Genomic DNA, 23,395 nt, shown 5'->3' on the forward strand with positions numbered 1-23,395 from the left:
AAAAAAAAAAAAAAAAAAAAAAAAAAAAGAAGGTTATATGATATTTATTTTTAATGTAAAGAAAATAGAATCGAGGTACACAAGATTTGAGACAGCAACATTTCATAGGATTAAGACATAAACAGGTGCATGTTTTGTGGTGTGAAACAGCCCATAAAACATGGGTAATGTTAGCAAAACCCCATCTAACCTTTGAAAATAACCCATCATATATAATAATAATATTATAATAATTTTTCCATATATTTTAGTATATAAAACAATAAAATATTAAATTTGTAAATATTTATTGTAGCCCCTAAATTAAAAATATATATATTAGATTATTAAGGTGGGAAAATTATTGGAGTAAATTGTACATAAATATATAAATAATAATGGTGCTATAAATTAATTCAAGTGTGTGATAAGGTAGTTAGACAGGTGTTACATTTGAGGTCCCAACCCGCCTTTAATTTTTAGGGTGTCCCACGAAATTTTATCTACAGACTCTTGATAAATGTTTCAAAACTACTTTTAAAGTAAGACTCGAGACGTAGAACAGTGTGATGGTAACCTTGAACAAAAATTAGGATATAAATTATTGTTGCAAGTGATCGTCACACTGATTTTAAATCTTAATTTTCATCCAAAATTTTAATGGGTTTTTTTTTACTTTAATGATTTTTTTGAAAAAACTTACGGAAAAAAATGACAAAATTTAGGTTTAATAACACATTTCTTATAAGGGTGTGAAAATCAAAACTAGGATATGAACGTTGGAGAGGGGGAACGAAACATTCCTTATAAGGGTATGAAAATCTCTTCCTAGTAGACGCGTTTTAAGACCGTGAGGCTGACAACAATATGTAACGAGCTAAAGCATACAATATCGGCTAGCGGTGGACTTGGGTTTGGGCTGTTATAAGACCACTGTTCTAAGTCATAGTCACACTTGTTCCAAGTCCTAATTTCCATTCAAAATTATAACAGCCAAAACTCACTAGTAGTAGATATTGTCCTCTCTCGGTTTTTCCTTTCGGGCTTTTTTTCAATATTTTTAAAACGTATCAATACTTCGTACATCTCTCTAACCGACATGAGATCTCACAATCTAACTCCTTCAAGGCCCAACGTCCTCGCTAATTGTAGTTTCTCTCTCAAATCGACGTGGGATCTCATAAAAATTGTAATGGGTAGGTCGGATAATTTAAGGTTAGAAATAAACGCACGGAGTCTTGTTAGTATAAAGCGAAAGTAGAGACACCCAATTTTGTTATAAAGGAGGAAGGAAAGAAGAGATGAAATGTGTGTGTGTGAGAGAGAGAGAGAGAGAGAGAGAGAGAGAGAGAGAAGGTGCATGAAGAGCAAGATGGAGAAGCAGGGCACGTGCTGTGCTAACTCAATTCAGTTCAATTCAGATCTGTTGGGGTTTTTGAGTTAGTTCTTCATGTGCCCCTCTTCGCCATCGTGACCACTGCGCCTTAATTAATCAACCCTCTGCTGCTTCTGCTTCTTCATTGTTCAGGTCACCTTTCCCTTCTTTTTTTTTGTTTTAATCATTGAATCTCTGAAAGTACTAGGTAAACAACAGGAACCCTTTCGGTTTTTAAGCATACTCATGTATAGATTGTAAATATAAGCCATATTTGAGACACTATTTTTGACAATTGGGCGAATTTATGCTATGGTTTGATGGTTTTGTTTTGTAGAGAGCTACAAATGTGCAATGTGGGTTCAAAAAGGCAGCTGAAATTGAAGTTCCAACATCATCTTTATGTCGATTCTAGTTTCCTTGTCCTGTTTTGTTTTTTTTTTTTTTTTTTTTTTTAAGGATATCGAAGCTCAACTCTCCTTTGGGAACTTGCTAATCAAAATGAATTTGTACGGTTCGAGAGAGGCGCTTTTACATCTTCTTGACTCGAAATGACAAAAAGTCGAATTCTATTTATCTATCAATTTGTGAAGTTTCTTTGTCTTTGAATTGAAGTGGTAGCTGAGCCAAGTTGAGGGGAGAAAGAAAAAGGAAAAATCAACCACAAGAATGTGGATCTACCCAGGGTACTCACTTGAAAAGGATCATTTCAATGATTTATAAGTGAAGATTGAGGTTTTTTAACGGAGTTAATAGGAACAGCGTTGTCCCAACATCAGCGTTAATAGGAATAATGTTGTCCCAATCTTAAACTTTGCTTGTTCATATTCTATCTAGAAAGTTTAAGCTATGCAATGCTATGCAATTGTAGAAATAGAGACACATATTTGACATAGTTTGTTGTACTAACTAGGAACGATATTACGATGAATAAACATGTTTTTACCTAATTAGCTGATCTTAAATACCTCTTGTGAATGTGAAATATACTCATCAAATCGTATTAATCTTTCGTATCTCTTGTGAATATGAAATATACCTCCACTTCTGAACGATTGAATGTATTTATCATAGAGTCGACCTTATTTACCTCATGATGTGAAAAAACACCTACGAGTTTAAAGCGACCAAATGCAATCAACATACTTTTTCAAATTGTGTCATGCCAATTGGATCCAAGCCAATAACTTCCCATAAACATTGTCTTCAATAGATCATCTAAATTCATGTCTCGTATAAAAGTGATACAAGCCACTGCAAAGACTTGTTTTTTTCTCCAAAGAAGTCGAAAACTCATCAAGAGATATTTGAAAGAATGTGAAGAAAAAAAAGAAAAAAGCTCAAGCTTATAGATCTTAAGTCATCAAGCTTGAACTTTGAAATGACATTGACCATGGCTTGACCAATTCTCCAATCAGAAATATTCTTGCTTATTCGTAATGAAATGGATGGCCCTCACACCTTGAATTGGTATTTTCAATACACAAGCATTGAATTTGTTGATGAAACTCACAGGGAAAATGACATAAAATCAAGCATTATATATTCACAAAATGAACAAGAAAATCAGGTCAAGCTATGCGACATAATTACAAGTTACATAATGGTTAATGCGGGGGGAAAAGTAAAACCAATAAAATTCAACACTGATAGGATATGGGCGCATCGAATCTCCAGAATTTCAGGACAACCAACACGCCCATATACACTGGCTTAGATGACGAACGTGAGTTAAAAAAAAAAAAAAAAAAAAAAAAAAAAAATGTTGATAGCCTTTTACAAATTGAACGATGAACACACAAGAAGAGAGGATGAACAATGGAAATATTTACAGCCACCTAAACTATACAACAGATTTATTTGCCAAAGCCCCAATAAATATGACGGATTTTTTTTTGTCTTCCTGATCAGCTGTGAACCTGTACACCAGAGGCCAATAAATTTATAGCTTACACTGTTGATGACGAAGGGAGGTTTCGATGCAAAGAATAGGGCAGCTCAGCATATCATCGAATCGCACTTGGCGATAACAATCAATATGAGCTCTGCACAGACAAACTCGTTATAAAATCGATGCGCACACGCAACTTTGATGTCCAACCAGGAACTCAGGGAAATCAATCTCATCTTCCTCGAGAGTTGTCATCTGCATAAATAGATACACAAGCATCTACAGCTCCGGCAGCAAGCAGCCCCTCGTATGGGTGAAAGGTGAGGCAGCTTACAGAGCCAATCTTCTGGGGCATGAAGGTAGGGTGGTATCTAATGGTGCCCAGTTGATCGCCATCTAGGCTGAAAACCTTAATTAGCTGTTTAGCTGAGCCACTAGCTAAGATAGGAGCATGTCTATGAACGGCTAATGCTGTAAGTGAACCTCTGTGGGCATCGATGGTTAGATATCTATCTCTGAGATTTCTGATATCCAGAAACTGAATATCACCAGCCTGAGACGCACTGACAATCTGGAGTAGAGTACATGGTAAGAAGCATTAACAAATACACTTCATCGATAGGATACTGATATTGTAGTAGCAACAGCCAAGAAAATTTATCACCTTTGACGAATCAAGCCCAGGTTGAAAGCCAATCCCGACAACTTTTTCTACTTTTTGAACATGTGGGCGCATTGTGCAGACAGGCCTACGAATCGAGAAAAAAAAAAGGTTGTAGAAGGCATGAACAAAGGCAAATATGCATTAAATATAAAACGAGAAAATAAAAATTTCAGAAACATTCTAAGTATATTTCTTGGGCTTCTGACGGAAAAACTTCACGATGAAACAATAAAGAGATACGAGAGAAAATGAAGGCAGCTTACAGAAAGGGTGCTCCCTTGGACTTACAAAATAATACAATACACAACGCTGGGTTCGGGGTTCTATGTAACGATTTCACAAGTACAGATCTTATTGTGACAACTTCACAGCATATTCAGTTAAACATCATAAACATAAACGATACGGAAAATTAGGTTCACTACATTTAGAATAACGAATCATTCAATTTGTTTCGAACATCTATTTGTTTCATGAGGTTTCTTATAATTTGTATTCCCGATGCTCAGTGAATGGTAGAAAATCACAAAGCCCACTGAGTTCTTTATTTGACCCCTAAAGCACAACACTAATTAATGTTTCATGTATTGTTGGAGGAAATTAGTCTGCAAGCAGATCATGAGAAGCTTAACCAACATTGCTTTATTCAAACAAAGGCATCAAGAGAAAATATGCATATGCTTACGTTTCAGAAGTGCGAACATCATAAAGCTTAACAGAACCATCTAAGAAACCAGCTGCAAGCTGACCCCCATGAACTTGAGAAGCAGACTGCAAAGACAAAGAGTTCTTTAAATATATATATATATATAGGCCATCTCATTCTACCAATTGTTAGTTCATGGGACTAAGAATTCAAAACTAGAACTAACAATCTCAAAACCTAAAGCAAAATATATCAAGAGGCGAAGAAAATCACCCAGAAAAAAACTGAATTTATCTTTTTTAAATGTTCTGTGTTCCCATTAATAAGGTAAAGGCAACAATATCTAACACTTGCTCCAATCATTTTTCAGATGGGCACCTCAACTTGCCTCTGATAACATTATTAGGATACTAGAATAAACGCAAAAAATCCATACAATTGGGAATTCTTTTGAGACTGGCAACAACTCTCAAAAGAATTCCCAATCTATTTCTAAAACATATGGGATTGGGGCTTCAAACCTCTTGATCGATGATATTGGTTTAACTTGTTGAGTTATACTCAAGTTGGCCCAATCAATCACAAAGTGGTGCAGAAGAAATAGGATGATAAACTATGTTTATAAGCAGCTGACTCAAAATAGGAGTAACCTGCTACTTCCTATATTATTGGGAAGAGGTGAAACTCACCAATGCTGAGATGCTGCAATCTGATGATGATGGAATAGATTTAACAAGCTGCTCCTTATCTAGGTCCCAAAGCATAATAGACGATACCTCACCAGAAGCATACTGCAAATCACGTAACAAAAGACAAAGACCTTCAGTATTATACAAGCAAGAAACAATAAATATTTTCTTCTCTTCTCGCTTCTCTGAGTTTTCAGGGAAGATGGGGAGGATATAACCAGACTAAATACATACCAGATATCCAGACTGTTGTTGCCAGTCCACAACAGCATTTATACTACGAACACCAGGTTTGTGCCCCTGGATTGCAGAGAATGCAGTTACAAGCTTCTGTTTGCCCTTCACAGTGTAATCTTTCCAAATACGAATACTTCCATCACCTAAAGGATAAGGGAAAAATTGAAGTAAGGCACACTAATGAGTGTTAAATGAACACAGCCACCACAAAAATTAATTAAAAAAAAATGCAGTAAGAAGAAAGCTTACATGAAGCAGCCAAAAGCAAGCTGTCATCAAGCTCATTCACAAGACAGAGTTTCGAAATTCCTTTGTCAGGAAAATCATGGTTATCAAAACTGTTGAGAAGAGCAGGCTCTTCATAATTCCAGACCCTGGAGAGACGAGCCAAGAAAGTTACAGGGTAATAACCAATGGAACAAGGTTAGCTTTGAACAACAAATGAACCATACTTGTTTCAATATGTGCACAGTAGTGTGACCTAAAACTAACTTCCAAATCAACAATAGTCTCCAAAAACATAATTGTAACAACAGACGGATGCTAGAGCTAGGCACTAAAGGTTTTACGACAACAGACTTGGAAATTTCCCATGAGTCGCAACACAATCTACTGGAAATATACAGCAAGAAATAAATACAAGAAAGCACCCATACCTAATTCGTTCATTCTCATCAGCAGCAACAACGATGGGAGAGAATGGTTGCAGCAATAATGTTTTTGTACCCATTTCAAACTTTGTATCCCAGCTAGCAATTGGATTATCGTTCAGCTTACTAACAGCTGATGAAAAAAGAATAGCGAAGACAAAATAGAGATCTATCAAATTCAATGATGAGAAGACTAAATATCATGAATAAAAATAAAATTGAAGAGGTTTACGAGAATGTTGGCATTTGGCAATGCGTTCGAGGACAAATTTCTCCCTCTCCTCTCTTCTAGTAAATATTTCTTCTCCATCATCAGCAGGAGTGAGAAGAGGCTTTGAGAAATGCCCACAGCTCCAGTTATAGATTGTTGATTGTGGAAGAAAACTGCGTTCAGATGTTCCTGAAGTTCCGCCTGAGCCCCATAATGGATCTGCTAACCCAGAATCAGGAGAATTCATTAGCTGAGGCCGGAACTCTAACGAGCAAACTCTTCGCATGCCTGTCAAGTAACTTGGTCTGGGAGGGCTGACTGGAGGAGTTCGGAAAGTTAAAGGCAAATGACCTGACATAGAAGAAAATGGAGACAAAGTTACGATATAAGCACCATGCACTAAGTTCAGTAGAGAGAGAGCAGCAACACAGGAGAAATAATGAACATTCAAAGTAATCAAAGCACTGATGACAGAGTTTCTGAAAATTGCACTGCAATGGTAATAATGCACAGCCAAAAATAATAAACATACCTCCATTCATATCAAACCATGAAGATGAACGAGCTAGTCCAGCAAAACTAGGAGGCTGAGATGCTGCTGTCCCATCAGTAGGTTTGATACTGCTACTACTGGGCTTTACAGGTTTTGTTACCACTTGTTCAATACCAATAATAGACAACACCCGCCTACCAAGGCTCGCAATGCGAGGAGATGGGTCATTGGCTAAAGTACACATAGTCAAAACACATTGTGAATACAATGCATTATTTAGAGGTTTGGGCCTCGAATGATGAACGGCTCCATTGCTAACTGTATCTTCATGTAAAACTCCCGAATCTGAATGCTGTGATGAATCATCTGAAAGTGGTGATCCATGCATCATTCCGGTGTTAGCAAGAGGACTACTGGTGGAAACCCTTCCTTCTCTAACTAAAGTGGAGTTCTCATTTCCAAATCTCAACAATGGACCAATTTGAGAGGAAACAATGCTTGCATGAGGCATGTGCTGATTTGAATTGGTATAGGCAGTGCCCGAACTTCTTATATGAGCCAAAGAGGGTAGAGAACTTAATAAAGAATTACAATGGGGCTTCCAATATGCTGCAGCAATGGACTTAAGGTGCTTGTTGTGGCCAAAAGCAAAGCGAGCAAGCGCTATAAAAACATAACATTTAATCAGGAGAAAGAAAACCTATGGTGAAGGAATAAAACAAAGAGACGCAGCCTTAATCCCACAATTTGGACGTTGCAGTGTGTGTACTCTAAGACAGTATACATTCTCAATTAAAGTTCAAACCAGAAACCCATAGGTTAGAGCATACAATATATGCCCACTAAATACATACAGTAAAGATGTAAGCATCAAAGTCAGTTTGTATTATAATCTATATCATAAATAAGCTATACAAATCGTATCTGACTCGCACCAAAAGAAAAAGAAGGATATATATATATACACACACCAATCATTCAACAAGTGCAAACTACAAAGGTACAAAAATCTATAACGGGTAGTGGCTGATTGCTACAATTGGTTCAACCCAATTCTCTTAATTTTAAAAAAGAAATAAAATTCAATCAAGATACATTTACAAAACAGAAGGGAAAAAAATCAGTGTCTTCCAAAATTTTCAACCTAATTCTCATGCGAACAGCACTAGCAATAGAATTCCAATTAACCACCCAGAGGCAGCAAAGTATACGCAGAAAATAAGGGGAATTAACTCATACCAACAGCAACCTCAGCCCTAACAAGTGGGCTTCCATCTGAAACAACACTCAAGAGACTTCCAACAATACTGGTTTCAGCCCTAGACTTTTCATCATCATCAACAACACCATCTCTAGACGAGTCACTCCCTACATCAAGTAGAGTACCAAGTGCAAAAACTGCTGAAGCCCTAACCTGAAACGGAAATCTACATTGAGATATACACTTAAAGCCGAAGTGTACATATTACACATCCAAGATTATGCAGAGTGAAGAAGGTAAATTATGAACCTCTGGTTGGGGCTCGGTTAATAAAGAATTAAAGACAGCAGGGGCATCAGCCTGTAATCCTATGATTTGAGCATCTATATAGTCTTCCCACAGTTTTCCAAGACAAAGACAAAGCCATTGAAGAAATAGCGGCTCAATTTGTCCATCATTTGGTGTTGAACTCCGGAGATGCTTCAAACAGACATGGATTAAATTAGCTTCTAAATTAGCTTCGATGCATGCTTCCTGGCCTCGCCTGTGTCCATCAACAATTACAGCTAAAACAAAAGCAGCCATTGCACGCTGTTCTGGGTAAGCTTCCAAGCTATCAAGAAAGCGGATGAAATACGTATGGCCACCATCCTTTACTAAATCAACCTGGCAAGACTGCCATTCCAGAAGAGTCATAGTTACCACACAAAGGTAAAACATTTGCCCACAAGAAAGGTGGAGAACAATTAAAAAAAAGAACATCTAGAAAGAGAGATTTGAGGGGAGAAAACAGCATGAAAGAACTTTCTGAATGAAGTAACAGCTAAAAGTCACCAATAGACCAACTTCTCACTAAATAACAGAGATAGTCAGAAAAGCAATACTTACATAAGCTTCAAAGAAAGATCAAGGCTAAGAGTATTAAGAAACTAAAAATCAACAACCTGAACAACGTATACTTATATCAAGAACTACCATATATGCCCTCTAAAAAGAGTTGATTTTCAAAAGAGCCATGTCGTATGTTGTTGTTTCAAAAGTACCCCTGTTGATTGTGATCTTTGAAACCATAATGACTATTCTATAAATAACTTTAGTCATAAATGTTTTGAAACTCCTATTACTCCAATCTATATGCTTAACTGTTTGGTATTTGTCAACAACTATGATGATGAAAATTAGGCAAGTGTTGGACTTCTGACATATTTATGAGTAGCTTCGAAAGTTTTACAAGGGAGGATATGGTTGGGTGGGTTTGACTATGAAGAAAACCGCAATCAAATGGGTCTACATACTAAGATGTTGATAACGAATCTTTAAAGACAATTTCAAAAGAAAAGAAACTCTATACATCAGCATTAACCAAGACACATTGGCATTGTGATTACAGTAAGAACAAGAAAAAAATAAAAAGAGAGAATATTTAGATATTAGTAATTCTACCCAGAAACAAAAACATTAGACAGGAGAACTAATAAGATAAAAAAAGAAAGTAAAGATACCATTGACACGAAACAAAACTCCCATCACAACATTACAGGAAAGGGAAAGTGAAAAACATGGATATGCACAAGAAATGCATTATGACATACATGCATGCATGCATACGTACATACAAACATAATTGATAGGCCAATTTTTTTTTGTATCTTATGTTTCCGAAACTATTTAAGTGAAACAAAATCAATATTAGTAAAGATAGATTATATACAAAATCACAAGGGGAAGATAATATTAGGGTACCCTCCCAAGAAAGAAAACAACAATTGCATATATGCATGCGGTATATGAAAATATTATCGGTAATAAAATATGCAATTGAAAACTACTTAAGTGAGAAAGAAAATATTATCAGTAAAGAAAGATTATATATAAAATCACGTGGCAAAGATACCTCCCAAGAAAAAACAACAACAATTGCACATACGCATGCAGTATGCCACCAAAAAAGAGAAGAATTACAAAACTCCGTAAGGAGCTCCAAGACAAAGCAATAAAAGAAACAACCTTGAATGATAAAGAGATCCTAGTTAGCCCATCAAAAGCCAGCCATCTTTCAAGCCACAGTTGCAAAAGAATGACTTAACTATATTATATACCTTATCTAGGGCCAGAATCTTTGTCCATATAAAAACCAGAATTTGTCGCAGCTCGGGTGTTGTTGTCTGCAGAAGCTTTAGAACATATGGGAATATTCCAACGGACAAGGCCTAGAGAATGAATTTATCCTATTAGCAACCAACAACAATTGCCCCTGAGAGGGAAAGTAAGAAAAAGGAGAAGACACAAATGACGCAGTAATGATAGACAAAGTCCCGAGTAAGGCTACCAGATCAACAGCCCAAGGCCCCATATCAAGGAATCTACCAAGAAGAACCAGCGCCCTGAATCGATGTCCTTGGCTGAGTAAAACCTATGACAAAGGTCACTCTGCTGTAATTAATTATACACAATTAAAAAGAAAGAAAAAATGTTCTCTATGGAAGACGAGGTTACTCAATGGAGACAGATGAAATCGATAGCTACTGCATACATTGAAAAGGGGATCTAATTAAGGAAAACAAGTGAACAATGAAAAAGAAATTGGTCAGGGAAAAACTTTGCATTGGTTCCACACAATATTGATGGCAGCATTAGCACAGCAGAAAAAGCTTAACATAAGAAGGAAAATATTTAGATATGGATGAATCCTTAAACATGAAGCATTACTTTGGCAATCACTCTCTTGTGCTAAAATCAAGTACTCAACATAGGCAGTCAAAATAAAGCATGGAAAAGTACGGTGAGACAACATTTTCGGTACAAGTGCAAACAAGATGAGAGCAAGAGAAGGAAACTTTAAGGCACTGTTCAAATACAAGCTCCAAGACAGTATCCATTCACATTGACAGGTTGTATCACTGTTCATCAACCCACTCCCAACTATGCGGTCGAGCAAGACAGATGCGTTACAGTGATGGAATAGAGAACAGGACAATGTACAGCAGCTATCCAGACAAAATGCCAACATTCAGAAGTAAAGGCAGCTCAGAAACTAAAAGAAAGCATGCAAATAATAAAAAGGTACAGCAAAATCCACAATCATAATCAATAAAAGATAAGTATCCAAAAGAGAAAGAGAGACTTTTTGTACCTGAAGGACAATGGGCAGCTGTTCTGGAGGTTTCTTATTTTCAGATCCATGATCAAGCCATACCTCAAAAGCTGTCAACTGTTCGGTGAAAAATGGACTTGGCTGGAACATTACACAGAAGAAACTTTTAATTCAATATCTAACAGATATTTTTTTAACCATAAAATTTTGAAATGAATAAAAAAATTAAAAACATGTAAGAATAGTTTTAAATAATATCCCTTCAGCGTTGAAAACACAGGACCTATTTTGGGTCCATTTCCCAACTACTACAAAAAATGTAGCTCAGTGAATTGGATTGTCCAAACTTGATTGAAAGTAAGTGGAGGGGACATTTGGTCGATGAGGTTGTAGCTTTTAAGTTGATGGGTTTAATGACTTATTTAATATTAAGGCTGCTAGAAGATAAACATAGCAGACTAAGAAAGGCTAAGAGGAATGAGGATATGGAACTTGCATCCGTTGTGATACTCTCGAGCCTTCACCCAAAACCAAACAATGGTTGGGAGAAGCTTAGCAGAAAGAACTTAGCAAATAAATTTGGAAGCAAAAGTGCACCTGGAAAATATTAAATTTTCATTCGGCCAGCTCGCCTTCGTGAACTAATTACAACATAAAAGTCACAGAATAGATGCCCCAAGTTGACCTTGAATCCTTCTCGTTGCTCCCATTATTTGTTGGGATGGGCCATCTTTTGGAAGAAAACTGGAAGCTCGCTATGGGAAATTTTCAACTCTTATGGGTTACTTTTTTTATGGCAATTTACTTTAGTTGCTATATGGCCACCCTTTTAAGGTAATATCTAAGGAGCTTAGAATGATTGCTATCAACGATACTTTGGATAAGGAGATTAGAATGATTGCTCTCAAATCAATACTATGGAACATGTAGAAAGAAATTTTTCAAAAAAACATCATTTCCACAGGAAGTAAGAAGATCGGAGAGGTGTATGAATCAGAAAAATTTTATGTTTCCCTTTGAATTTGTACTATGTAGCAATATAGGTATATAATTTAGCATCTACACGCCCTCCCATTATGATTAACTAAAATTGGGGTAGAATTTTGTGAGTTCCATTGAAAAGCTTGACCTTGTTTGTAATTTACTGTAAATTAGTTCTTACCGAGTAACTTTCAGGGGTAAATAAAAATAGGTTTCTTGCTTTAAGACCAACATTTTTGTGTTACAAGGAACCGTTAATATAATAAAAACACCTGTCAAGAAAAACTAACCTGAAACTCCAAGTTAGGGTCTTCAACCAATGCTGGAAGTTGAGAGAGACAAATCTCGGCAGCCATGTCCCACGCATCCCTGAAAGAAGCAGGCACATCCACAATAGAGTCAATACACCAATTGAACACTGAAAGACCTAACTATCAAGGTTGCTCAAACTCTACCACATATGATGCTGATGGGTTGAAGGTAACATTGGATGTGAAATTGGCGAACAATTTGCAGACCGCATGATCCGCTCAGCAAGCAAAAAATTTCTAAATAAACTGGCAACTAACAAATCCTGTCTGAACAACCTTTGAAATAGATCTGCACCAAAATAACATAGAAGCAATGACAAGAAAGAAAAAGGACAGCATTGGTAAAGTAAATCTGAAAGCTACCATGTGGAAGAACATTCCAGGCAATTGTATCAGTGACAGCTGTGAAAATCCAATTCAATTCCCCAAGAAGTGTCTTTCGATCAGTTTGCCGGCCAGGTATTTTATCTATCAGTGAATCATCAAGAGACTCACGAAGCAATGAACGTTTGCAAAACCTAAGGGATAAGATCCCATGATAAGAGAATGTTCAGAAAACAGTCAACGTCCAATACTCCATAAACAAACCAAAAATATAGAAATTTGATTAAAAACAGAAAATAAATTTTTTATGCAGGGGAGGGATGGAGACTATGGATCAAAGATAGATTTCATGTCCATAGAATTAAATTAAACGATTAAAGCCCAAAATAAAATTTATTATCAGAATATAGGAGCTCATAAGTGGCTTTGATAAACATAGTACATTCTAAACTACTAGATATTCAAACAATTTTATAACTTAACATGTATTAGATGAAATTTTCAATATTTACATAGTAATCAAAAAATAGTTGATTGTCTAGATCAAGTTCATTACTAAATATTAAAGTTCTCCAATATGAGAATAAAAGAAATGAACACATTTTTTTTTTATAAAGAAAGAATGAAAGAATATAACACACGGGAATCCAACAAAATAAGCCCAAAAAAAAAAGGAAGAAGTCCCACTATAGCAAGGGACTTCAATCAAGTACAATGAGACCTGACGTATAATAACAAAAATATTTTTTTTGTCAACGCTTTAAGAGAAACATAGAACCTAATGAGGACCAAACACACCAAGGACCCGACTCCAAAGCTCTAACGTTTTATTGTTTCTTACCCCCCAAAGACCAAATAATAAAGCACAAGCTCCAACTTACCTAAGAAACCTCCCTTAATCATAAAAAGGAGAGTGACAGAGGAACTCCTCGATCATCACTCTGTCATCTCTGTGTCTAGCAAGTTGGACATCAAACGGAGCACAAAAGTAATTCTAAAAACTCCGAGTAAATTTGCCACTCCAACGGATATGATCCATGTCTTCCTTCGCTTTCCAACAAAGGATACAACAAAACGGTCCTATCGAGGAGGACAACATCCTCAAAAGCCTATCATGAATAAAAACTCTTCCTTGGATAGCGTGTCCAGTAAAAACCTAACCTTTCTTTGGAATTTTCACCTTCCAACGAGAAGAAAAAAAGCTCACTACATGGAGAAGGGTTCAGCAAGAAATGATAAAAAGAGCTACAATAAAATTCACTAGAATGGCCAAGACTCCAAAGACGAAACTCCCTTCTCCACAATCTAAACTCAGCCTCTCCAATAAAATAAAAGAGTCATGATATCCATTATTTCTCTATCGAACAAATAACGAAAAAAACTCAAGTGATAATGAGTGAGAGCTTTCAAGATGACGAACTTCAGCCACTAAACGGTTTTTCACAGAACTCAGGTGGCACGAACATAATAGAATATAGAAACATAGATGAAAAACCATCCAATCCTTAATATCCTTCAACTGTTATACATTTGAATTTGAACTCAAACTTCTTGTGTACATTTTATCTTTAGCTATTTTCCATTGTAATATATCAAATTCTAGAATACCCAACTGGTCGAGATAGGTCATGTAGTTGAATCAGAACCTAATAATTCTCAAATTTGTGAATTTTAAACCTAATCTTCAACAATTAAGTCATAAAGAACTTTTTCTGAGTTTCATAAACAAAGTGACGAAACCAGTCTACAGCTAAAATTCAAAGACACTTGTGTATATAAAGGTGCATTGGTCAAGATAAATGAATGAGAATAAGTTCACCATCTCAAGGCCATCTTGATTGGTGTTGTAAGGCAAGAGGTAAAAACATCGGCAGGAAATTCAGCTCTTTGCGGAAGAGTTTCATGCGATTCACATGCTGCAAGCAAAATGCAATCCCTTGTTGATCCAGAGGGATCGTGAAGCTATAAAAAAAAAACGATACTTATGTAATTAAGAGTATGAACATCATTTATCATCTTATAAAAAAAATTGAAAATAGTGCTCCTGATTTAGTACCGACAAAATAAATAAAAATGAAAACGTAGTTGACAGTAAGTACCTCAGTGAAGGCATTGACTATCATCCCAGCAGCAGAACAGTCAAACACGTAAATGGAAGGTGTCTTCAACCACGAGTCCAGATCACTAATAGGTAAGGGGATATACTGGGTATAACTCTGCACCACAAAAAACTGTGAGAATAAGACAATAACAGGCATTAACAGAAAAGTATAATATTCATTACAGACCTTGTTGAAAAGCCATATTTCACCACTAGCAGTTGGCTTTGGAACACCATGTCCATTATAATGAAAGAGAACCCTTTCAGTTTTTGCATACTTGCGACATGTACTACAGAGCTTTTTTACCTCTTCTACAGTGGGATCCAGCTGAACTTTATAGCGAGCCTACACACACATCATCAAGTAAGGATATAGACCAGAAATACAACAAATCATACAAAGTTCTGGGCACAATGGTCTTCACCCTTGGTTGCCACCTCTCATACTGTACACTCAATGTTTTTCCAATAGATTCAAGTGCTTTTTGGGGTGCCATAGAAAATGGATCTGCAACAAGATAAAACATTTTAACAGACCTAAAAGATAACTTTAAAGATGATAAAGAGCATAAGTTTAACTGGAACCAGAACTGAAATGTGAATCCCAATTCCCATCACAAACAATTTATATCCTCTACTTTCTAAGTAATCAAATGCATTGATATGGAACTAACACATCAACAGCAGTCAGAAAGATGGTGCAAAGTCAGACCTAAGAGCGTTAGTAAAAATGAGACATAAAAGAGCTGAGTTGAAATTGGGGAAGACAATCGCACATGGAGACGCCATGCCTAATAATAAGGCAAGGTCCACCCACTGAAGGTCTGATTTCAGGAAACAGTGTTAGTTTTAAACTCCAAAGTATTTACCATCTCCATCACAAGCTCTAGTATTGGATTGTGCAGATTTCAAACAAAACTGCTATCAACATTTACTACTTCAGTGAAAATAAATTTAAGAGAAAACCAAAATATAACAAATATCAAATAGACAAAAGAAATTGAATTTGCAGTTATATGAAGATATGATGCAGAATTACATGGTGTAATGCAATAAGTACAGAATAAATAAATAAATATGTATCTATGTTTGTATGGTTTATATACGCCAATATTCAGCTTCAAGAATACAAATTTATATTTGGTACCATACTATTGTCACAATAAAAAGATATTTCTGCATCTTCATCGTGTTTATATTCAACATTTCATGCCTACAAGATAAACCTCATAAATGCCAGAGAAAAAATGTGCAACAAAAACAATTAATGAACATTTATAACATCCTTGGGAGCCTGGAAAAAATTTTAACCCGATTGGACTTATTTATTGATAAGATCCACGTCTTTGACCGAACTTCTGAGCATAACAATTGGAAAGATATATGTAATTGGTTTGTTAAACAAAATTATCATTAAAATGAAGTAAAATATGAGAATCACAGGAAACTCAAACAGAAGAACTAGTCAAAGAGAAACAGTAATGATGTAAAATACGCACCTATCCAGCACTCCATTCTGGCGCAAGGAGATATCTTAATAACATCGGGTGGATCAACACTAATGTTTAAACATAATACTAGAGCTACACATCCCGTCTTCATCTGCATAAAAAGGTATCAGTTAAAATATCTAGATAATTTCATAATTGTACAAGTACTTCAAAGGATAAAAAGGAAAATAAAAATGAAGGAACTATCAAACATGTACTGCAAAGAGTCGAGCAATACTTCCAAGTTCCTAAAGAGATAAACGCTTCGATGTTACAATTGTTGATAATGGTTTCAAACTAAATTGCTAGAACAGAAAGACCAGAAAGAAACTAGCCTATAAACCTACATTGTCCAGCATCAGCGTGGAGAAAGAAAAAAAGCCACCTCAAAGACGTTGCTCCATACATCAAAAGATGCAAGAAAAAAAGACGCACCAATAAAATTTAATTCCACTACATGGTTGGCAGTCAGATACTTCTGGTTCATAAATCCAGATAAAATCTATATTTCCTGTGTATTACATCCAAAAAGATCCATCTATACGTCCATACCATACTAATAAACATTTAGTACATATTCAACTATGTCCACGTATCGTTCTTCAAGAGGTTATCCCAAAAATGTAAAACAGAGTATCGCTCTCTTTTCTTTTATACTTCTTTGTTGAATCAGCACTGCCTCCCTGGCAATTAAGTAATGTGTTACCTTCCAAATTAATTTGATCAAGCTTTTAAATATTGAGCTTCCAAATTTGGTTTCATCCTATTAATAAACAATCAAATCTTTGCAGACAGTGTTATAAAGCTTAATGTTTTGGACCAAGGTTAAAAATAAGAATTAACAGACCCCTGAAGCAGAAGTAAGGACATGTCATGTGCATAAACTTCATTTCACAAAGACTTCACTGTCCAAAAGCTCAAAATGTGTGTGGGGCAAGTGTATGTGTGCGTGTGTGGCGGTGGTGGTGGACTGTTCCACCTCAGTTCTCCAAGAGAATTTGACTCAATTCTGGACTAATATGGTATAGAGGATTCAGTTGACACTCTAGCGCTTAAAAGAAAAATGATCATTCTGGAGTCTCTGTGGTAATAATGAAATAAAAACTATATTGGAATTTTCGAACAAAAAACCCACTTCACAGCAAAAAAAAATTAAAAAATTGAAAAAAGTTATGTTTCTATGAGGATTGGTGTTGTATTAGAGATGATAATCTTCATTTCATGTTAGTTATACTAACCGTATCCATATGCATTATCTACCCACTGTGCATAACTCGATCAAGCTCATATTCCGTTTATACCTAGATAAATCCCCTTTTCCCTGACACGTAATTGGGTGCAAGGATATATAGGGAGTTCCGTAAGAAATTTAGATAGCTCTATAGACCGCAACAATCGTATCTACGAAAGCTAGCAGAAGTGAACAATGGAGCACGAATTCTAACATAATAAGCTAGTGACATCCCAATAAAGAAAATGGAAACGGTCGACCGTGCATCCAGTCATTACAGACTTAGAAAACGGAAAGAGCAAAAATGTTTCATGATACGGAAACAATAAATGGCTTACTCGGTCTTTAGGTCTCCATTTAGAGACCAATCCGCTATCAGATGGGCCGGCAGGCAGACAAGCCTCAAACGCATCGTGTCGAAGCTCACAAAACACTATAGTCTGCGGCAAGTAAACCATGGTTGTGGCAGTACTGATGGCAGCATTGCCATAACTACTACTCGCAGCATCGGAATCTCTTCTGAGCGAAACTAAATCCCCATCGTCATCGTGGTTGGAAGTACAGTCATCCACGTGATTAGAGGAGACCACGGCCAACGAAGATTGCGAAATCCGAGAGGCCATCAAATCCCCCAATGCCATCCAAATCCAAAACCCTCGAAACACGAAAACCAATCTGGAAACACCCAATCAATCAACGTTGCCCTAATCGTACTACGACCACACCCCGTCCTCCTCCCAAACGGATAACGAAAACCATAAGGTTGCTGAAGACGCCTTTTCTGGATCGGCTGCAAATCCAAGTAGCGAGAGAACGAGAGAGAGAGAGAGAGCGCGCGAGAAGAGAGAAAACACGGGAATCGGAAACTAATCGACGAAGCCGCTTAACCAGCGGCGCGTGGGGATTCGGCGGAGAAATGAGAGAGAATCCAGCTCGTAAAACCCTAGGAAACCCAGAGATGAGGCCTGTGGTAGTTCTGGTTTTTGATAACCCTAGGTGCGGTGAAGAAGAGAAGAGGATGGAGGCGCATAAAACAGTGGCGGCACCAACGGAAATAAAAAACTCACCTCTTTTGCATTACGATTTTGTCAAACTCAAGTGAGAGAAACCGAAACAAAGAGGGAGTCTTTTTCTGCTCAGTTTGTTTTTTTTTTTTTTTTTTTTTTTTTTTTTTTACCTCACAAAAATAATTTTAAATATGGAAATATAATAAAATAGAATAAAATAGAAGTAGGTTCAATGTTTTCTCCTTGATTAATTTCTTTTAAGGATGTTTTAAATATTTAATATATAGTAACTTGTGATCTTAAAAAAAAAAATGTGGTAACAAGCATGCCCTAAAAATCCCAATAGTCGCTCTAAGCCCACACATAAGACCAACCGTCTGGATCCCAGCCATTATGTGTGTCATGGCTCAAGATCGACCATTTGAACCCTAGTCATCCACACGCCCTCGAGCCTAACCCCCTAGGCCAAAGCCTGTTCATGTGTGCCTCAACTGTTATCTAACTGAATCATTCCTACTCTCGATTCATGTGTGTCTCGACCTTACTCACGCTTAGTTCGTACGGTTCGGTCTTACCTTTAATATTGAGTTAGTCCGTTTTCGATCGATTCATTTCTCCTTTGATCGATTAAGCCACTTCTTCAACCAGTTAGGTCATTTCTAGTCGGTTCAGTTCATATTTCGATCAATTTCTACTAGTGATAGACATTTATGTGTATTCTGTGAGCTATTTTGACATTCAAAATTCAAATAGCTTCTAACACGTTTTTATCTAATTTACTTTGAATAGTAGTAAGTAAACTAACGGTTGGATGTTATAAACTAGGTCGGACAATTTGTATGCATTTTAGTGTGTGGCCAATGTATATGAAGACGATACTATTTAAGTACAAAAGTGGTGCATACCCAACGAGGCCCAAGAATTGTGAAAGTAGTACGAGCCTAGTAGATCATGTGTATGAAAGTGGTACACATCTCGAACATGAAAAACATAAAGTCCGAGACCACAGTATTAGGTCCTATTAAGAAGAAATATCATATTTTATCTTGCATGTGATTGCATTTTTCGACCTAAGTATTTTATAAATACTCTTTTTTTTTTCCTAACGTTTTTTCTTACGATAAGAACACGAAGTCTCACCCTCTCCTATTCACTCGACCTTAATCTAATATACACTACAACAACATCCTGCATTTCTTCGAAAACCCCGAACCCAGATCATGATATACCTTTCTCCCCAAATCCAAAAAATTATAAAGCATCCCAAGTAGTTCTTTGAGCACGAGTTAACCACCTCGATCGGGATGGAAAGCAAGTCAAAGTCAATAGTGGGGCATCTAGTCAAATACCCACGTTCCGATTCAAGAAATAATATCTTCCACGAAGATATTCACAACCAACGATATCGAATCGGGTAAGTTAGTATATTATAGTAGATTATTTATTTATTTGGGCATTTTCAAACATAGGTAGGTTAGGATTTGGGCAGAACTAGAAGTTTGGTGTCAGCTTTGGAAAGCTGTATTTATTTGTTTTATTACTCCCATTTATATAATTTGGACTCTTTTATCTGTCTTCTTATATTTGTACCTATTTTCTTTAATTTATTAATTTAAAAAATGCCACTAATTTTAATTTGGGTACTTTTAATTCAACATTAGTTGGCTTATTAGTGTATATTAATTATCAATATCATGTTGAATCAAAATAATTAATTAAAGTTCATCATTTTCTGTCTATTTTTGTAACGCACTTAATTTTTCTATCTAAATTAGAGACGTGATCATATGCATTATTTAACGAAATTAATTATTATTAAAAAAAAAAAACATACCTGGCAGTGATGGTATGTCTATTGGAGGATCGTGGAAGTATGTTAAGTATAGGGCTTTGATATCAACTGTAACGCCCGTAATTTTATTACCTAAGTTAGAGACGCACTACATGCATGTCTTAAATAATTTATATGCATAAAATTTAAAAGAAGACATTTTCAAATGAAGATATGGAATTACACGTTTAGTTTAAAACAAAAAATTTGTAATAACATAGTTTTTGTACACGAAAAAAAAAAATATATATATATATATAATACTTACCCATCAACTACTAAATGAAATTCAGTGCACACTACTGACTTATCTTGTAACAACTCAAACCCATCATTAGTAGATATTGTACGCTTTGACCTGTTACTTATCGTTATTAGCATGATGATGTTAAATCACGTTTATTAGGGAGATGTTTCTACACTCTTACAAAGGATGTTTCGTCACCCTCTCCAACCAATATGAGATCTAGTAACGTCCATGTTTTCTAGTTTAAAATGACGTGAACATGCATATTGATAACACGTCCGAATAAGTCTGAGATTTTAGAAAGTTAGGACGTTATATTGTTGATTAATGGGGTGTGGTGTCAATATAATGGTGGGATTGTGGGTCACAAAGTCATCCACTTTGGGTTAGAAGAATGAGGTCAGTTTTGGTGCGTAAGCATTAGCCAATGAGAATTTAAATAAAAGGTGGCATTATAATAGCCACGTGGGTCTATAAAATAAAACAATATAAACCCTCAATTTAAATGTGTTTATTTCCACCATATATTCTTTTCCATTTTTTAATAGCATTATTTGAAATTTGATAAAGATAAATGTCCGAAAGTTTCTGTTGTCCGCTTTAGCTTTACTATTTTAGAACGGGTATGTTAGAGAGAGGTTTTTACCCTTTATAGTAAATGTTTTGTTCTTCTCTTCAACCAACGTGAGATCTCACAATCCACTCTATTGGAGGCTCAATGTTTTTGTTGGCACACTGTATGGTGTCTGACTCTGATATCAATTGTAACAGTCTAAGTCACCGCTCGCTAGCAGATATTATTCGTTTTGACCCATTATGTATCGTCGTTCCTCCTTTCAACTAATATAAGACTTGATAATTCTCGGTCACTCGCTTTTTGGAAGAGTTTTCGTGTTTTCTTGGGCATGAGATTGAAGCCAAGGCTACCCTTTTGAGTGCTTTTGGCAAGCAACCTCACAAGCCTTTAAACTAGAGACGTTCATGGGACAAGACAGGAATGAGGAAGCCTTTTCCATCTCCATTTCCGTCACTTATTTCATTCTCCATCCATGCGAAATTTCTCATTTATTTTTCGAGAATCAGGACGGGAATTCCTACCAATAATTTTTCCCTATTTTTATTATTTAGAAAAAAATAGTTATTTTATAGTTTTCATTTTTTCAATATAATTATTATTATAAATTATAAAAAAGAATCCTAATAAATCAATATATTTCATATTTTAATATTATAATCTAATTTTTATAAATACTACGATTAAATTCTTAAAATAAATAAATTAATTAATCTCTGTTAAAGGGTACGATATACATTAAAAATATATTTATATTAAGCATGGCTGAGACGGAGGATATAATCCCGTTCGGGGTGAGCACTCACAGAGTTCCAGCTCCACGAGTAAGACGAACATCTCTACACATAACTAGTTTTAAAAATAAAAATTAAAAAAACTGAAAAATAATTAAAAGAATAAAAGCATATTGAGCATAAAAATAAAAGATGGGAAGAGTGATAGTGAATGTTTTTTAATTGTATAGTTAATTATTGTTTCTTAAAATAATTAATAAAAAATCAGTCAATTCAAAGCCTTAATTTAGAAACTAAAATTGATGGTAAATTCGCTGTGGGACTGTGCGTGGGTAGACATGCACGTGACGCAACTCCATAGGTCACGAGGGAAAGGTAATATTCGAGTGCTTTCAATATTACAGCTAACGCTAACCAATCAAACCTTATGATTTGATTGGTATCCTATGATCTTTCTACTCTCATCTTTGACTTTCTTTTCCCCCAAAATTTCTATATTTATTTCAATATTTCATTCTCCTTTACTGTTAATGATTGTTCGAGTCTTGTATGAGTTAATTAAGAGGAAGATCATGAGTATATATATGAGAAGATCTCGTATCGATTGTTGAGATAAACGAATGTCAGCGAAAACGTTGGGCCTCGAAGGGGTGGATTGCGAGATCTCACATTGGCTGGGGATGAGAACGAAACAATATTTATAAGGGTGTAGAAACTTCTCCTTGCTAGATGCATTTTAAAAACTTCGAAGGAAAGCGCGAAAGGAAAAGTCCAAAAAGGACAATATCTGTTAGTGGTGAGCTTGGGCCGTTACAGTTGGTATCAAAGCCATACACCGAGTAGCATGTTAGTAAGAACGTTGGGTTTCAAAGAGGGTGGATTGTGAGATCCCATATGGATTGGAAAAAGAAATGAATGTCAGCGAGTACGTTAGCCCTGAAAGGAGGTGGATTGTTAGATTCCACATTAATCTGGGAGGAGAACGAATCATTATTTATAAGGGTATAGAAACCTCTCCCCTAACATACACGTTTTTTAAAGAAAGCTTTAAAAAAGGACAATATCTGCTAGTTGTGAGCTTGAGCCGGGTGAGCGATACAATCTCCATTAGTAGAGACATTTTGAAAAACTAAAAGCAAAATCGTGAGAGGTTATATTCAAAGGGTAAAATATACGTAAATATTTATATTTTAAAAAAATTAGTGTGAATTAATATATCACTTCTACCATAACAATAATTATAACGATTCTAAGACAATCAATTTCAGTTAATTGTCGTAATTAGAACAATTATGGATGGGCCGAAATAAATAGCATTCCAGCCCATACTGACAACGGGCTTGGCCGACATGTCGGCGAGATCAAACAGTTGGGGTTGGTTATTGGTGGATTACCAACCACTGTACATCATTTGATGGGTCCCATCTCATTTCG

At 35.9% G+C, this 23,395-nt stretch overlaps 1 protein-coding gene and 1 long non-coding RNA gene across 2 annotated transcripts; one reads left to right on the forward strand and one right to left on the reverse strand.

Moving 5' to 3' along the window:
• Positions 1–1,086: 1,086 nt before the first annotated feature.
• LOC111453488 lies at positions 1,087–1,776 on the forward strand. The gene is made up of 2 exons (XR_002712263.1): positions 1,087–1,507; positions 1,692–1,776. It is a non-coding gene; the product is annotated as an uncharacterized LOC111453488 (long non-coding RNA).
• Positions 1,777–2,875: 1,099 nt separating this feature from the next.
• Positions 2,876–18,209, reverse strand: LOC111453297 (regulatory-associated protein of TOR 1-like). Its single transcript, XM_023094348.1, has 23 exons — positions 17,907–18,209; positions 16,347–16,449; positions 15,273–15,355; positions 15,035–15,193; positions 14,846–14,962; positions 14,566–14,708; positions 12,786–12,940; positions 12,567–12,711; positions 12,402–12,480; positions 11,170–11,271; positions 10,366–10,449; positions 10,136–10,246; positions 8,346–8,711; positions 8,075–8,249; positions 6,875–7,498; positions 6,364–6,693; positions 6,138–6,264; positions 5,731–5,855; positions 5,479–5,624; positions 5,245–5,346; positions 4,595–4,680; positions 3,910–3,994; positions 2,876–3,816 (listed from the first exon to the last, which is right to left on the reverse strand). The coding sequence occupies exons 1-23, from the start codon at positions 18,207–18,209 to the stop codon at positions 3,478–3,480; spliced, it is 4,089 nt and encodes a 1,362-aa protein (XP_022950116.1). The 3' UTR covers positions 2,876–3,477.
• Between the last annotated feature and the right edge of the window lie 5,186 nt (positions 18,210–23,395).

This window comes from Cucurbita moschata, unplaced genomic scaffold (genome assembly GCF_002738365.1).
Source record: "Cucurbita moschata cultivar Rifu unplaced genomic scaffold, Cmos_1.0 Cmo_Scf00015, whole genome shotgun sequence".
Taxonomy (NCBI): Eukaryota; Viridiplantae; Streptophyta; class Magnoliopsida; order Cucurbitales; family Cucurbitaceae; genus Cucurbita; species Cucurbita moschata.

Excerpts from the sequence above, each read along its gene's own strand:
- LOC111453297 (XM_023094348.1), bottom strand. The coding sequence starts at position 18,209 with ATGGCATTGGGGGATTTGATGGCCTCTCGGATTTCGCAATCTTCGTTG. Across the intron at positions 12,941-14,565 it reads ATCAAGATGGCCTTGAGATG|GTTTTGCAAACGTTCATTGC; the intron begins GTGAACTTATTC and ends CTTATCCCTTAG. Across the intron at positions 6,694-6,874 it reads ATGGTTTGATATGAATGGAG|GTCATTTGCCTTTAACTTTC; the intron begins GTATGTTTATTA and ends CTTCTATGTCAG.